A 17,434-nucleotide genomic window follows, 5' to 3' on the forward strand; every position below is an offset into this window, starting at 1 on the left:
GGCAATTAGTGATAGCATGTATGTTCGTTATCTAAACCCCAACTAAGCAGAGCACCTTGTTGTCAATCTGATAAAGAAATAGCTGAAAATGGACCACACATACACACATCTTTGAGTGAAACACTCTGGGCTATATTCTAAAGATCTACACAATGGCAGCATTAGCCTTGTGGATTCAGAGACTTGATGAGAATTATTTCTCCACAGAATGCATTTTCTAGGTTGGGGGGGAGAGGGTCTTTAATGAGCTGGTTATGTGTGGTAGAAAAGTGTGCACACCTAATTTTGTTTTCTACAAAATATCAAGTCAAACCAAGAGATATGTGTGGAAATGTTTTGGGAAATATGTCATCTTAGCACTATAAGCCCATGATTTTAATGTTATTGATCAACAGTTTGTAGTCAATGTTAAAACAAAATTTGTGATTACACTAAACTGATTGACTGCATTGATTCCATTCCCTACAGTCTCAAAACATCTTAAGAGCATTAAACGATTAGCTTAGTCTCAAAGAGGTCACAGTGTGCAGAAGCAATTAAAGGCTAGGATAAGGCCATGGAATTAACCTGATTAGTCACATTTCACACTTTAGCTGTGTCAATGGAGATGTCCATATTTATTTGCATTCTCTGCTCTTTCAGATAGAATGTGTGGTCATCTGGATCCATCCTCACAGCTTTAACATTTGCAACATAATATTCCAAGTGTAATGCAACTGTTCAAAATCCAATCTAACACTACTGTGCATCATATAGATATGTAATATAATGTATATGTATTGTATATGTAGGAAATGAGGCTAAGAGGCAAATATGTTGAACTTTTTAATGATTTTCTTTAAACTTGTGCATCAACTTCAGACAGTAAATTGTGTGCACATTTGTTTTTGTTTTCACAACATGGTCAAAATTAGTTTATCATCTTTAAATTCTTTAAATACATCTTACTTATCTTAAACCATTTACACACATGTTCTCTGCTCTGTGTAGTAGCAGTCTGTTGGAAATCGGGGTGTAGAATGAGAAGCAACAGTGGTAGTCCTCATCCTTTTCTCTTTCTGTATATATATATATATATATATATATATATATATATATATATATATATATATATATGTATGTCTTTTATCAGTTTCATTGTTACTATCATTTACCCCAAGTAAAAATATCTTTCTTTAAATATGATTCATTTACATGATAAAAATAGGATCTGTCCAAAATGTGTGTGTCACTTCAACACTGCCTGGCATACTTAGCACTCTTCCTTTTGTGTGGACCTAAAAGGTGTCCCTTGCCCATGGAGGCCATATATCCTGCACACTAGCTCTGTGTTATCTTCACAGAGGTCTGGTGATGTGATGCTGGGTGTGTTGGTGTGGTCTAATGAGGCTGGTCCATGCGGACACACAGTGGTCCCAGGTCCCCCACAGCTTTACACTCTGGAATGGAGATTCCACAGGGTATCCCACCCACCAGAAGAAGACAAAGATGCCCATGGTCAATCTTGTGTTGATACAAATTATTACAAAATTTTGAATCTTTTTTATACAAAAACACCTTTTATATAAATTTTGCATTTGCACAAGTTTGTGAGGATTCCTGTTTCTGAAATCAAATCCACAAAAAGTACAAATAATTAACTTGACATTGAAATTAATCAGTTTGAGTGTAAAAAGTAAATATGCACAGGAGTTTAATTAATGAGTATGTTCATAGCTATGACTCAGTCCATCAAAATATTAACAAAAATAAATAAAATAATAAATACTTGAATAAATATAGCATGACAGCTGTGACTTTTGTTTTCAGTTACTAGTTCTGACCTACATTTTGCAGAGATGAAGAGCATCTAGAGGTCCTTCAGGGGCCAATAACAGGCACATCTCAATTTAGTGATCATCTCTTACTCTACCAATATGCATCTGATACAAAGCTAAGTAATCATAATATACTCAATGCATCTCATAACCAACACATTTTCACATTTGTATTTTTTCCTCTTAAACAATCTTCCTACTTCATTGGAAGTGGTAGTGATTTGAAATGCAAGCAAATTAAGACATTTATTGCCTGATGCATGTCACATCTCCTGCTCTGCCTTTATTGGCTTGGATTCAGCATAAGAAATGTCTTTATTACAGAACATGTTTGCTGTGGCTTTAAAGATATTTTAAGCTTCTGAACCAATTAGGCTTGGTTGCTCTTAACTGGGATTGAAACTGTCTAATTTATTTTTTATCATAAAAAAGATTCTGCACAAATATACACCTTAAAATTATGTTTTTCTTTGTGTCTTCATATAGAATTCTTTGTCCCTTTTGTATACTGTATGTGACTACATAAATCCTTCAGTTCGCTTTAATGATCTCAACAATTCTCTATGTGGCGTCTAGACAGAGAATGATCAAATTGCCCAAAGAGATTATAGATTCACAGACCTAAGCTAAAGTGAACTTAATAAAGGGACAGTCCAACTCCAACCACACACATCTTGATCCTACACCTCTGCCCTTGTCAGTTGTTTATTTCATAAGTTATCCACAACACCAGTACCAATCAGCCTTTGCCCTTGTGGCAGGAGTGATGAGGTAACTCACTTTAATTTTGCCCAGACTCAAGTTATTTCCACAGGAAATATGTCGGTTTCTTTTTTCTCCCAATAACTAATTGCTTTGAAACAATAATGACATTTAATATTCTGAGCAATCACGTTCCTAGTCTCCCAACCCCCCATGTATAAATGTAGTTGTTGCCCTAACACTCTTCCCTTTTTCCGTCTTCCATTTGAAGAAAAGATAGCAAGTGTCTACTTTAAGCCATGGTCTCTTTGCCTGGCAGTCTCCGATCATTGAAAGTGTGCATGTTGATGACTTCCTCTGTCTTGACCATGACAGTCGGTTGAGGCTTGTGTTTGAGCCGGCGTTGACACTTGAGGGACACTCGTAGCTCCTCCACCATGGCACTGCAGAAGGACCTCTGTGTGGCAGGAGAAAGAAAAGACAGCTGATCAGCTGTTCCTTCACACCCCCAACACACACACACACACACACACACACACCTTCCACTGGCTGCCTCAGCCAGAGACTGAGCTACAAATAAGATAGGATGGAGACACTAAAGAGGTGAAGGAGAGTGAATGACTGCCATGTTGCTAGCATGGGGGTAGTGGTGACTGAGGTGTCATTCAGGCGAATGATGTAGCCGGGTAGAAGAGAAGGAGGTGGGAGGGAGGAGGGAAGTGATGATCAATGCGTCTGTCCATCTCGATGCACACCCCTTGCATCATAACTAAAGCAATTTCTCTATGGCAGATTTCACCCTGCCTTTTCCTTCCAGGCTGCCACAATAGCATGACTTACTGATGCATACTGTGGCGTTCGCCACATATTTGGGCTGTGGGACTATGGGTGGGCAGAGAAGAGTGCAGTGAGGGATCCCAGAGGAAAAAACATTACAGGTGCATATGGATCTGCTGCTGGAACAACATGACGACCTAATGGCATTGACCATGGCCCTCCAGTAACATTTTGGGCAGGTGCTGACAGTGTTATCGATCAGGTGGCTACTTGCGAAGAGATGGAGGCTAAAGGGAAAGTAGATAAACATGCTGGCAGCAGAGCTGAGCACGATGGTTCACCTGGCATTCAAGAAGGTTAGATAGGAAAAGTTTAGCACTGCAACACTTCCTGAATATGCTGTAGACAGAGGATGGCATGTATAGCTCACTGTCATGGTCAAAACCGAGGTCAGCTTCCAAGTGGTCATTATTGAGGCAGAAAATCATCCTCGGTGTAAAGATGACATGGTGGACAACACAGTACTATGTGGCAGAGGAGCTCAAGGAGGAGACGTTATGCTGAGCGATCGTTGAGTGGGTGGCGGAGCAACTAGTGTGCTAGTGGTGTAGGCTGAGGGGACACCATGCAAGTCAGTGTTGTGAATGTGCATTAGAAAGAACAATGATCAGATGACACCACAGCTAGGAAGATCATCTGCCACCACAGTTTCTGAGTTGAGTCCAGCATAGATAGAAAACAGCTCATCACCCTCATTGACACTGGCTCACTGGGGTCGCTGCTATGACCAGGCGTGACCCCTCATACCACAAATGGCACACTGGATGGCTGGGAAGTGAAGGCCATCCAACTAAGGTCTGTAACTGGCAGCTGAGTCCACATGAGAGGGAGGAAGCAGCTCCCGGTTGAAGCATGGGGTTGGAGCCAAGTTTTGGCTCATTTTTATACTGGATCTGGGCATACTCCAGTGTTGCCTTCATTTTCAGTGAGGTACACTACTAGCTCTGAAGGAGCTGAAAATACAATGTCAGAGTTGGCTGGTGGAAATCCAGGGGCCAGGTGTGCTGTTATGTCAGGGGCACCATGGCTTTTCATGGGTGAGGCTGCCAGTGCTGCCAGAGCTGAACTGTCAGCATCAGTTGACAGACTGAAGAAGCCTATGGGCAGCACACATGGGTAGCTCCCTCATCAGCATCAAAGAAGAAGAAAAGAGAAAGCATGGAGGGCAGCAGCAGTGAGTAAAGAGGAGGCGTGTCACTGGCAGCAGTGCGTGAACTGTTGTAGCACAGTGGGTTGCGCTTAACAGAGAAACAGAAGCGAAGAACTGTGGGAGCTTCTGCATCTTTGTGGCCACCAGAAACACTGTACACAGACTTGGTGCAGCACAGCATTAACATCAGCAATTCTGCGTCAGTTCAGCTCTGTCCCCACCAACTACTCTTGGCTGAAAAGGAAGCCAAGGAGCAGAAAGTAAAAGCAATGGAAGCTGCAGGAATCATCAAACCGTCGAAAAGCCTCTGAGCAGTGCTGGTGGTCCTAGCAAAGAAAAGGGATTGAAGCTAGTGTTTCTGTGTGGCCCATCAGTGGCTCAATGCTGTTACAAAGCCAGACTCATACCCACTCCCACACATCAATGATGCTTTGAATCAGCGCCTCAGTTCTCACATGGTTCAGGAGTGAACATTAGCAAGTGGCACTCATTCTGGGTGCCAAAGAGAAACCGGCGTTCAAGATAGGTGTAGGACTGTGTAAGTTTAAAGTAATGTCTTTCCGCGTTTGTGCATTTGGTTTGTGCAGGTTCATTGTTTATCTAGCAGATGTGCTTGCCCTCATGCTTAACTTTAATGGTGCACTTTCAAACCTGGAACAAGTATTCCAGGGTAATAATAAGTCCACGATCCATCAACTGTACCCAACTTTGTGCACGGGTTAACCAACATAGGTACACTGACTCACAGTGATGGAGCATGTGTTCTAGTGGGGCGAGGAGGCTGAGCATACAGTCCCTGCTGTCCATGCTTGGCTACTTGAGATACTGGTTCTGATATTTTCCACTGCAGGCAGCAAATCTGTTATGGGCACAAACATCAGCGACATCAATGCTGTCCTCTCATAGGTACAGAATGCAACTAATGCATGATGAGAAAAGAGCTGTTAGCTGTCATGGGGGGCCATACCATTTCTTCTTTTACCACTGTAATGTCACCCTTGTCCTGCATACTGGTCATGTCTTGCTCATGCAGTTCAGAGAGCCCGATGGTCAGGTCATGAGGTGGATCACAGCAATGCATGAATGCCGCTTCACCATCCAACACCGAGCTGGACTCCTACATGGTAATGCTGATAGATCCAATCTGAGTTGGGCAGACATGATTCCATACAGCAATTTGTGCAGACAGGGACAGCTTCTGGATGCATGATGGGCAGCTATACCATGGGAGGAACCCATGCCTGGGCAGCATGTGTGGCAGCTGATAGTGCTATGCAGACCAAGGAGGACTGTACTAGATGTAGTGCATGAACCAGCTGGTGTGGGGCACTTCAGTGTGGGTAAGACCTGAAATGGCTATGGTGGAGTTTTACTGGCTGGACTTATATAGTTCACTTCTGGAATGAGTGGACGGCTAAAAAAGGACTGCTCCAGTAGTTGCATGGCTTGCTCCAGTCCCTCTGCTTCACCATGCCCATGGAGACGGTTCTCTCCTTGTTTACAAAACAGAGTGTGGCCACTATGGCAGTGCAGCTAGTGGAGCTCTTCTGCTGGTTTGGGGTACCAGAGGAGCTCCACAGTGACCAGGGGTGCAACTTTGAGTTGAAAGTAATCACTGAGAAATTTATATTTATTTCTACACAGAACTTGGACAGCTGCATACAGCAAAGAGGTTATAAAAACAGTTCCTGATGTTCAATATTAGAGTCAAATTGGAATCAACATTATCATGTTTTACAATCGATTATCTATTAAGTGATGTATCAAATTAATACAAATAATTAATGATGCTGTATACGTAGTGGATCAAGATATAGTTTAAGAGACATTAAAATAGAGCTTATATCATATGTTATCAGCTAATTTGATCAGCAAATTTAGCAAGACATGTTGCCAGGAGAAAATAAATATTTACCATGTTTTAAACTGAGGCACTTCTGTGCTAGAGGTGCATATGATGCAAGGTGCTCATTTGTTAAACTTGATTGAAAACTTCATTCAGTCATTTGTCCATTTATAACCTTGACCTTAGCACTGGCCTCCACTACTGCAGCTGATGGTATACTCATTAACTGACAAAATCTGGTGAAATATTTTATGAATTTGACCCAATAAATTTGTTTTTTTATTTTGTGCTAATTTAGACTCTAATGTTTACATAAGAGAGACAGAGAAGTTAACTCAGCAGACCAGATTCATAAAACAAGACTGTGACAGCATTATTCTGCTCAGAATGTGCAACATGGTATTTAATCCCTATTCACAAAGTAACCATGGTGATAATTAACGCTCCAGCGTCAATTTACCACTGCGGTTAATTTGCTATATGTATATAAACCCGTACTAAGTGACAAATGACTGACTAACCCAAGTTATGAGTGGTACACTAAAAACTGCGAGTTGCATAAACATTATGGAGGCTGTATGGTTGTGCTGAATTGATTACCTAAATTACAGCAGAACAGCAAAACTTATCATTCCTCAGTCTGTTCAAAAATATATCCGTTCAAAATTTCTCACCTAAATTTGCATTTCTTATGACAAAGGTTCAAGGTATCCTGTGATCCTGCTCAATCAAGTAAACTCCCTCATTATGCACTCATTACTATTGCAGTTGAAAAGTTTGCCATTTTGCTCATTCCAAAGATATCAAAAATGTACCTTTTAAATAAAATTGTAAATTAGCTAAACAGTCAATAATGACTTACAAGTGTGACCAGAAATAATATAGAAAAAGTATCATCTGATAGTTTCATCTGAAAATATCATCTGAGGAAAATTTTCCATTAGACAGGTTCAGGTGGTATTTAGGTGGAGTGGTGTTGTATTAGGAATTCCTAAAGTCATATGCTACTGAAGATAAACCATAGCAACCATATAGGATGCTAATAGTAAAATTTGCTGGCAGTCCACATTTATGAATGAGGAAATATGTTACTGCCATGCTATTTACTGTTAATGCTACATTAAATATTGTGATATGTTTTATGAATTTAACCTAATATATTTGGTAACATGCTACTTACTATTACACTGTAATAATCTTTCTCTAGCTTGGAGAATGACATCTGCACTACATATCACACCTATGTAGCACCTATGCTTTATTTATTTATTTATCATTATTTTTTATATATCTGAGCAAGATGACTGCTATGTTGCCCTTCTCTTGTCCTTTTTCTTTATTGGCACTATATTTTGTAAATAACAAATTATGGCAATATTATATAACCAAGCCCTGGGCTGATAATACAAGGAACTTTTCTGATCAGCAAAGAAGAAATTGGGTTCATTCATCTAAAAAACATAGTTTCAGAGAACCCTGAGAATATTATACATGTCTGGAGAGTTAACGTTCCTCCATTACTGACAGTACAAATGTACAGCACACATATTATGCGATTTAGTTCATGTCTATGACAGTGACAGAAACAAAAGTACACATGATGTTAATTTACCATCACCTAATCAATAACTGGAATCTTCAGTATGAAAGAGTCTAACTAGGAAGTTGCATGAGATGAAAGATGAGTCACAAAAAGCTGAGTGAATCAAGTCAGCAGAGAATGAAAATAGAAGTTGGACTTCCTGGAGTGCATATGACATATACTACATAGACTATGTCTACGTGTGTGTGTGTGTGTGTGTGTGTGTGTGTGTGTGTGTGTGTGTGTGTGTGTGTGTGTGTGTGTGTGTGTGTGTGTGTGTGTGTGTGTGTTTGTGTGTGTTTGTGTGTGTGTGTGTGTGTGTGCGCCTATGTGTGCCTGTTTGCCTGCATGTGTGTGAGCTAGAATAAGGTTCTTCACTTCTTCACACTTGGCTGGTTGTCCCTGGTTCTCAGGAGAGAGGTTTAGTCTTCAGCAGTTCAGAGTGCAGTGAGCACAGACTCAGCAGGAGAAACGGGTGGGTGGTCAACAAGGAGGATGATAAAAGAAAAGCATGGAGGCAGAAAATGCATTAAAAAGGAAGAAGAAAAATACCACCATTGTTGTAATATGTTTATTTTGTTTGTGTGAAATGCAAATAGAGGTCAATATTGCACAGATGCACAGAATCTCTAAAGAGAAGCAAGCATTATGAAAATAGTAAGGTTGTGAAATGATCAGATGATTCACCAAAGGCAGTGAAATGTTCAACCCAACCCAAGCAATCACAATTAATGTCATGCTACCCTTATATATTTATCCAAACAAAATCTAATTAACATATTTTTCTTCATACTTTAAGCACTGTTTAGCTCCTAATGACTGGGCTGTGATGATTCTGCCTGGAAGAGGACAAAAGTACCTTTTGCCAGGTACACATAGTTCACAGTTCTGAGGATAGTTTGAGAGGCAAAACTTTTCCAAGTATTACAGTTGGACAGTTGCAGGAGTTTCATCCTGGGGTCACAAAGTCTCCATAAATATAATGATATGCTACCTCCATGCTAACAAACTATTTGGAAGCCTTGCCAGAAAAAAGTTGCTGCTGCTATCAAACCACAAACTTAAGCACCTAGAGTTCACTAAGCAACACTAGAACTTAGAATGGAGCAGGGTCCTATTGGCAGACGATACAAAAATAGAGCTTGTTGGTAACAAACACCAGAGGTGGGTTTAGAGGAAAGAGTGAATGTCATACAGAAAAATATGATGCTGGACCTAACCCTTACTATGAAGTATAACAGAGCTGTGAGGCTGTTTTAATTGTATAGATCCTGAGAATCTTGTTGTGATACATAACAAGGTGACTGAACATACCAGCTGGACAGGCATGGTCAAGCATGCCTTAAAAATACACAAAGAAATATTCTTTGATACCAAATCAAGTTTTTGCAGTGGCAGCCACATTCTTTTGATGGTGGGGGGATGATCTGAAAAGGAGAGTCCAGGATCTAGAGTGTAATGGTCCCAGATCCCTGTATATGTGCTTTCCCACCTTACCCAGCATTCCAATCCCATTGTCTCATGCTTTCTCAGACTGCTATCATTGCCATTATTAATTAAACATTAGTGTTTCTAAGTAGTATGTTTCATTTTCATTATTTTTTTTTTTGTATTGAGTAGTGCTTAAAATGCTCTACCGTCCTAATGTATATTATTTTTGTTACCTTCCTCCATTTCCCCCATTGAATTGACTAGACTGAGTTAAATGGAAAAGCATTTCTAATGGAAAAAAATAGTTTCCTGGTCTTTCTTCAATGCCAATGCTACATGGGTGTCAGAAATGAGATTTTTCTACTGAGCTGGAGAAAATCAAAGAAGATGGAGCCCAAAGGAAGAAGACAGGGTACTGAGCTTTACGCCTGCCCCTTTCCAGATGGGCACATACCATTATGAGTGAGGCAGCTGGCTGGGTAAGATGGTGAAGGAAACAACGCGGCAAGGCCCAGTAAAATAGTCTATCTGCTGCACAGCAAGAGAGACAGTACACATCCGCCTACCATACTACAATGGGGACGGTGCCTGAGAGCCATACTCTGCACAGCTGTGAGTGGTTGCTCAGCACCATGGCTGGACAGCAGCTATCACCATAACACAACTGTGTTTGGCACTGGAGGAGAAAGCACTATACGCTTTTATGGATGTGCAGCAAGAGTAACATGATGACTTTACAGCACTGACCACAGTCCTTCAGAGATATTTCAGACAGATGCTGATGGCACTGTAGACAGCCAGCTGCCCCTGGAAGGGTGTTGTCTACAGGGAGAATGGAAAGTGTACTGTACATAGCAGGCATACCCAGCATTAGAGTGCACAGGAAGAGATCGCTGGAACACTTCCTTCCTTTCTACTGCTGGAGGAGCTGAGGCAGCAAGGGCACCAGCCAAGCAGCTCTGAGGCAGAGAGGACAGAACTACTCATAGCAAAACCACCATGATAAGGAGCACAGTGCTATGTGGTAAAGGACGAGGAGACAAGAAACAACCCGGTATGGTGGTGGTGCAGGAAGAGAGAATGGACAGTGGTTATGATACTTGACTAATAATTGGGAAGTTGCCAGTTCAAGCCCCACCACTGTCAACCAACCACTGCCACTGTTTGGCCCCAAAGCAAGCCTCTTTGCCTTCTATTGCTCAAGTTGTATTCCATCATAATTGCAAATTGTTTTGGATAAAAGTGTCAACTATGCCATAAAAATGCCATAAAAAAGCCAATACTACAGCCTCCAGAAAGAACAGCCCCCAGTGTCAACATCGCAGCAGGGAAGATTGACTGTTGATGCAGATTTAGGATTGAGTGCAGCATAGATGGGAAAAACCTTACTGCCTTCATCAACACAGGCACAAGTGTCGTGCTCCTTCACACTAACAACAGCTAGGAAGCGATGAAAGTCCAACTCAAATCAGTCAACAGCATTTGAGTTGACATGGGAGGAAGGAAGCAGCTCCTGGTCATGGAGCTGAATGCAGGAGTATTGGCTCACACTTATATAGGATGCAAGAATGCTCAACTTGGATTCCTTGAGACAACGGGGACATGCTTGGCCTCAAGAAGGAAACACTGGGTTTAAAGATGAAGCAAGTGAAGCTTTCTGTCAGGATGGAAACAGCACAATTTTATGCAGGTGAAGATACCAGTGCTGGAGGAGCTGAACACACAGCGCCAGTGGTGGTGGAGGTGAACACAGTGCCGGTGCTGGTTGTCAGATCCCTGATAGGGTGAGAGAACTTTTGCATATTACAGCTGTCATTGTAAACTTCTGCATGTGAAGAGAGCTGCATGAGGAGAAAGCTGTTGGCTATCAAGATGAGATTAATCCATTTCCACCCTTAACTCTATGGTATCCCCTGCATCCTGTGTTCTGATAACACTTTGCTGACTTGACACATGCAGTTAAGAGAGCCTGAGGATCAGGGCACGAGCTAGTTCACAGTGCTGCAGGACTACCACTCTACCATCCAACACTATGCTGGATGCTTACATGCTAAAGCCGATGCCCTGTCTTACCACCTGTGTAGCACTGAAAAATACCATTTCTGTGTATGCCTTGAGGAAAGAGCAGAGGTTACTGAGGCAAGCACTGTTACTGTTGTTGTTACCCCCAACAGCAGACTCGACTCTGAGGAGTTCCGCCGCACCCAGGAGGAGGATGTAGAGCTCTCTTGGGTGCGTGGATGGCTCCAACTGTGCCATGTGTGGGAGAAGCTGATGCCTGGATAGCATATTTGACACTTGCTGGTGCCATAGAGTCTGAGGAAGGCTGTGCTAAGCGTAGAGCATGGGGGTGGGGAACTTTGGCATAGGAAAGGTGCTGAAGTGTAGGCAGCAGATTCTACTAGCCAGGTTGTATAGATGTGCAACTCTATGTGCAAAAACTGCAAGAAGAGACCAATTCAGCAATCGAATGCTTCAGTCTCTCTAATCTGATATCCTGTCTCCTGTCCCACCAACAACACTGGGAACTTCTATGTACTCATGGCCATGGATTATTTCATTAAGTGGCCATGGCATATGCTGTCCTGGACCAGAGCATGGTCACAGCGGTGGTTTTGCTACTCGAGCAGTTTTTCTTCTGCTTTGGAGGGCCAGAGGAGCTCCACAGTTGGCATTCAATGGCACTGCACCTACCCAAGAAGGTGGGCAGTGGTAGCTCAGTGGTTAAGGTACTTGACTTGTATTCAGAAGGTTGTATTCGGCCTGAGCAAGGCCCTTAACCCTCAAGATGTACTTGGTCATAATTGTAAGTTGCTTTGGATAAAAGCTTTAGGTAAATGTAAAAGGCCAGGGTTTTGGCCGCGGTGAAGCCATAGAGTGAGTGACTCAGGACTGCACACCACAGGTCCTTTATGAGGGCTGCCTGAGCCACCAAGAATGGCTGACCCATGAGAAGAGAGCTGTGTGGCATCTGCCACAAACTTGGGGTCTGGTCCTATGGATAGGTGGAGAGGAGCACAGCAAGCATTTCCTGGAGGCTGTGTGCCTCTACTCTTGCCTTTATTTAGTCAATATTAGTGTTTCTAAATATTGTTGCTTATAGTTCTAGTTAGGTTATGTCTCATTTTCATTAAATAATTTTTTTCTAGTTTGAGCACTGTTTGAAAATTCCCTACTACTGTAGTGTTATATACATCTTTTGATTTCCCCAATTTCCCCTGTTAAATTCGAGTCCTAGCGCTGCTGAATGTTACACTTGTTAAATACAAGCTGTTTCCTGGTCCTTTACTGCTGCAAACACTGCAAAAATGTTGAAAATATGTTACATAACAGTCAAATATAACAAGTAGGTCATTAACATTCACACTTCACACTTCACACTTAAAAAATTGTTATATGGTTGTTGTTTTGACTTGTATCGCTAGAAAAGTGATGTTTGTTTTCACATTTTATATTTTCTGCAGTGCTGTATGGTGTGAAAAGCACAGCTTAAACCCGACACAGAAAGGCTTTGTCTGGACCTGCTACCTCCTGTTCAACACATTATTGCATAATCACTCTCACCATCACTTTCCCTACATCCAATGTGTCCTATTCCATGGCAACAAGAAAGAGTGCTTAAAAGCTACTGGGCCACACATCTCAGTTTCTGCAGCCAGTGACTGTTTATCAGCACTGTCCTTTGCCCTTGGCTGGAAGCTTCTCATCTCCATGTGACTGTAACCAAGGATCAGCCTGCACCGCAACACCTCACAACAGAATAACTCAAAACATCAATATGGTAGCTTTCAGCGAACAAACAAAATCACTTGCAGAGATCGATGGAGGGTGCTGAAGATGGCTCTTAAAGCCAGCCCCCTGCTGAGAGGGGCTAAGTGGGGGCGCACATATGGGACTAACAACTCAGCTGTCACAGGGGAGGTCGACGCTTTCACTAAGGTTCAACAAGAAAAGCCAAGAACATGCTCATGTTTTTGATGTTGTTATATGGTGACCTGGTCAACCAATGTGGTGAAATATCAGTTCAGCTGGAAATTGGCTAATGTTTAGGACATGAACCTTTAAATCCTTATTAAAGACATGGTAATTGTTAATCTATAGAACACAGTGATGTATGTTCAATGTAAATAGGGATTCAGTCAATATAAATAGTCCTTAATACGGAATTAAGGACTTGGTTATTTGGAACAGTGAGTTCATGATTCAAGGATAGAGTCATTATTGCAGGAAGACTGTATTTATTTGTATTGTAAACAAATATATATTTCCCTTGGACAAAGCTTAAAAAAGATTTAAATGATAAAACTAAAAGAAGACTGTTCAATTAAAACAGTGTATTAAATTAAGAATATGTATTAGACAACATTGTGTATGAGTATAATTATGTGAACATTAAATACTTTTAAGCAATTAAACTGGTGTTACTGATCTTGTTCCAAATCCCTTAACAAATAGCATGGATCTTTCTAACCCCACATTTCCTTATTCAGTAGGGGGAGAAAGAATGAAGTGGAATGGGGAGAATGAGACTGAGCTGTTGAGGTGAGATATGCTGATAACCATAGCAGCCATCTGAGCAAATGAACCAAATCCACTCTGTCTTCAGAGACATACATCAAGGAGAGCTGCTTGCTCTCCAACTGGCAATGTCTGTAAAATATAATTAATAATAATGCATCTCACTTTTTATTCCTGACTCCCAGATGACACAGATTTCTACAAGATCACATTTGTATATTTTCCCGTCAGATGAATTTCTGATGGCTCTAGACTCCTTGAATGGATGTCCATTACTGTGAATTTGTTTATATGCTGTGAGCTAACTTAGTCCAATTTTGAAATAGACTGAATGACCAAATTCAACATTAGTGCACCTATCCAATCTTGTGAGGAAAACAAGTTCCATTTAAAACAAAAAAAACCCACAAAAAACAAAAACAGCATGGAGTAGGATCAGCTGCAGTTTTTCACACAGAACCAATGTCACACTTTCATTGCAGTCCAGAAGTTGGAAAAGGTTTCTTTACCTTCTCGAGTTGTGCGTTTTGTTTAGACTTATACAGGAACTCCCCCACTGCCACAAAGACAGAGAGCACGAGGCCAGCAGCCAGAACGATGAAGATCCCACCGATGTTCTGCACGCCCAGGGCACTCGCCTCCTTACTTTCTTCCTCAGGGCAGCCGTTGCCTCTCCACCACTTCTCCTTCATCATGTGTAGCTTTCCCTCTTCCTGCAGCTGCAGGATCGCTATGGTAATCTTATCTCGGTATGGAGAGCCTGTAGGGTCAAAAGGCCAAAGCAATGCAATCAGCTACTGAAGGCTCATCTCTTGACTAGAAAGGAATTGTGGGCAACTGAGCAGACACTGGAGGATACTGAATAGATAGGAAGCAGAAAAGCTGACAAAGAAACATTCTGTTTACATGAGGGAATGAAATCTGTTGCTATGGCAAGAAACGTCATGGTTCTACACAACACACAGGTTTCCTGCAAGCCTGGTGGTTAGACGAGAAAGCTAATGCAACTGGAGCACTGTGGGAGCCACAGAAAGCCCTCAGGCTGAACACCGCCTGCTGGAACACAGCTCCCAGGGCACCACTGATAACACACCAATAAAACCAAATTACGTTCGTGGGATTGGCATTTTTCCCTTTTATCTATTTATTTTCTGTCTAATTAAGATAGCAGCCATACCTAATTTGAGGTAATGTTTACAGTATACATTGGTTTGTTTGGTTTAATGAACAAATGTCTTCCCAAGGCGTGCGCGGTGAAGCGTTCGCCTCTCCTGTGCCAGCCTTGTTTTGGGCTCTGGCATGTGCCAAGAGAATCCTCCACGACCTCCTCCCCCCACCTCGCCCCATTCATTAGAACAATCGACTTCTGATCTCTGCTGAGAACACAAACTCTTCCCTATTGTGTCCTGACAATAATAATGTTCCTACAGTTGGGCCTCCATAATGAGCATGTTAATTTTGTCTAGGCTATTTAAAAATAGTTGTGCTTTTGCCCTCATCTAATAAACTCAAATCTAACCTACCCCAGAGCTCACATCACGGTATGCTTTGAAGCACAGAAAACTATGAATGGATATACAGAGCAGTAGTACTGTCTGCAGAATCACTGTGCATCGTAACTGTTGACTTAGTGTATGAAACATGACACATTGACCTCTGTTGCCATTTAATGACTGTCAATTTAATTCACAAGATTTTTATTTATTTATTTATTTGGGGGGGGCAGAATTTATAGTTTAGTCATAAGTGCAGTATATGAAACAGCTACCAAAAAAGGAAGCAAGGCTATTATTATTCTTTGTTTTAACAACAAATAGTTGTACTTTATTGTACTTATTGTTGTCTAAGATAGAGCTTATGTATTTTTGCACTTATAGGCATTAGCATTGATCCCTGTATTTCAACAGTATTCTAGTTCATTGGTATATTGGACTCTAACCTACTGTACTGGCTAGGATGTACTCTGAATAAACGTTAAAGCACTTTTGTAAGTCCCTCTGTATAAGAGCATCTGCTAAATGCCATAAATGTAAATGTAAGTAGTCTTCATTGTCGGGTACTTGAGTTTTGAAATGTTTTGCTGGGTGATTTGATGTGTGGGCATATTTCAGTTTCCCCATCATGTAGTCATGTAATCATAAAAGCATTTTCTCATTCTTTTGAACAAATAGCAAATCCTTTGGCACACTCATGCAAATTATGATGTACAATTGTCTGCTGTTTCATTCATTATCAATTTCTTCTGTTGATCAAAATATATTATAGTGTTCTCTGATGAACAATCTTACCCACCAAAACTTTTTGCCATTAGTTAATTGCAGGATTGTTGCATGATTATTGCTCTCAGGTGAATCTTGACTTTCACTTATGAAGGGGAATGTGTGTATGAAGGAGTGTTGGTATGAAGGGGAGTGTGCATGTGTGTCTGTGTAGGGGTGTGTGTGTGTGTGTGTGTGTGTGTGTGTGTGTGTGTGTGTGTGTGTGTGTGTGTGAGAGAGAGAGAAAGAGTGAAGGGGAATATGTGTATGAAGGGGACTGCTATACAACAACCTTGTCTTTCTTTTCTGTGTTGCAATGATACAATCTGTTGACAAATTACATTACAAACAGTAAAAGCATAAATATGAATCCTATATATGAAATATGAAAGTGCATTTTTAGTCATTTTGGGTCATTCACATCAAAACCTTAGCAATCAGAAAATACCTACAATGTACAGTGTTATATTGATATAATCAATACTAATTATGTTGATATTGATGCCTAAGATTTTTAACTAATTTGTTTGCAAACAATGATACAAGGACTTGTCATTCCGATGGCACTGACATTTTCAGTGACATAAACATTTACATTTGAGACAAACTAAGAATTTTGATTTACAAGCTTTTGTAGGTAATCCATTTTGTGGTGCTGTTTGAATTCATATTTTCAAGAAATACATTAATTGTTTTTGTAAATTTTAATAATTTGAGAAAAGCACCAATACACCTGAGAAAAACTAAACTTTGTCACAGAGCATGCCTGTCTAGACAGATAGACTGACTGACTCTCAAGGGCAATTCATACAAAGTCCCCTCTTTCATCCTTCTTGATTGTATCACGTCAATTTTCAAATCTGTGCGGTAAAATGGGAATATCCTGTAAGTTATTTTTTCTTGAAATTTACCCAGATGCCCAGAATAAGTCACAGGTTTATTAATAAACATCAGATTGATTATTTTGCAATTCATTTCTAATTGATTTAGAACAAATTCAGTACCATTTTGACATAATATTAGAGAGTCCAGGCATTTGAATGGCCAGAAATTATCATAGTCAATGCCTTGGTTCAGGGAATGACTTTTTCCATCTTACAGATGTGTAGAAGCAGGTTTCTGCAGTTTTACTCTTATAAAATCTCTGCAGAACAAAAAAAACTGAAAACTGAATGCATTTTAGAAATAAATACGTAGTTTATGGTTTTTCCTCACACTTTCTGTGTTTGTTTTTGTTGTCAGAAATGAAAACTGCTGTCAGAAATGAAATCTGAGCTTAACTATATGTGGTGG

The 17,434-nt window shown here is 40.8% G+C and overlaps 1 protein-coding gene across 3 annotated transcripts in view; it reads right to left on the minus strand.

The window, feature by feature from the left end:
• Positions 1–812: 812 nt before the first annotated feature.
• Positions 813–17,434, minus strand: part of grik2 (glutamate receptor, ionotropic, kainate 2) — a 120,899-nt gene continuing 104,277 nt past the window's right edge. For 2 of the 3 annotated variants that reach the window (XM_081696218.1, XM_027015447.3), the window contains 2 exons: positions 14,393–14,643; positions 813–2,976 (listed from right to left, as the gene is read on the minus strand). In XM_081696218.1, the coding sequence (XP_081552344.1) occupies positions 2,812–2,976; positions 14,393–14,643 (416 nt within the window). In that variant the 3' untranslated portion in view covers positions 813–2,811. Of the gene's footprint in view, positions 2,977–13,399; positions 14,016–14,392; positions 14,644–17,434 lie in introns of those variants that run through there. The other variant, XM_027015464.3, reaches the window with a different exon arrangement.

This window comes from Electrophorus electricus, chromosome 14 (genome assembly GCF_041902795.1).
Source record: "Electrophorus electricus isolate QZ-2024a chromosome 14, ASM4190279v1, whole genome shotgun sequence".
NCBI lineage: Eukaryota > Metazoa > Chordata > Actinopteri > Gymnotiformes > Gymnotidae > Electrophorus > Electrophorus electricus.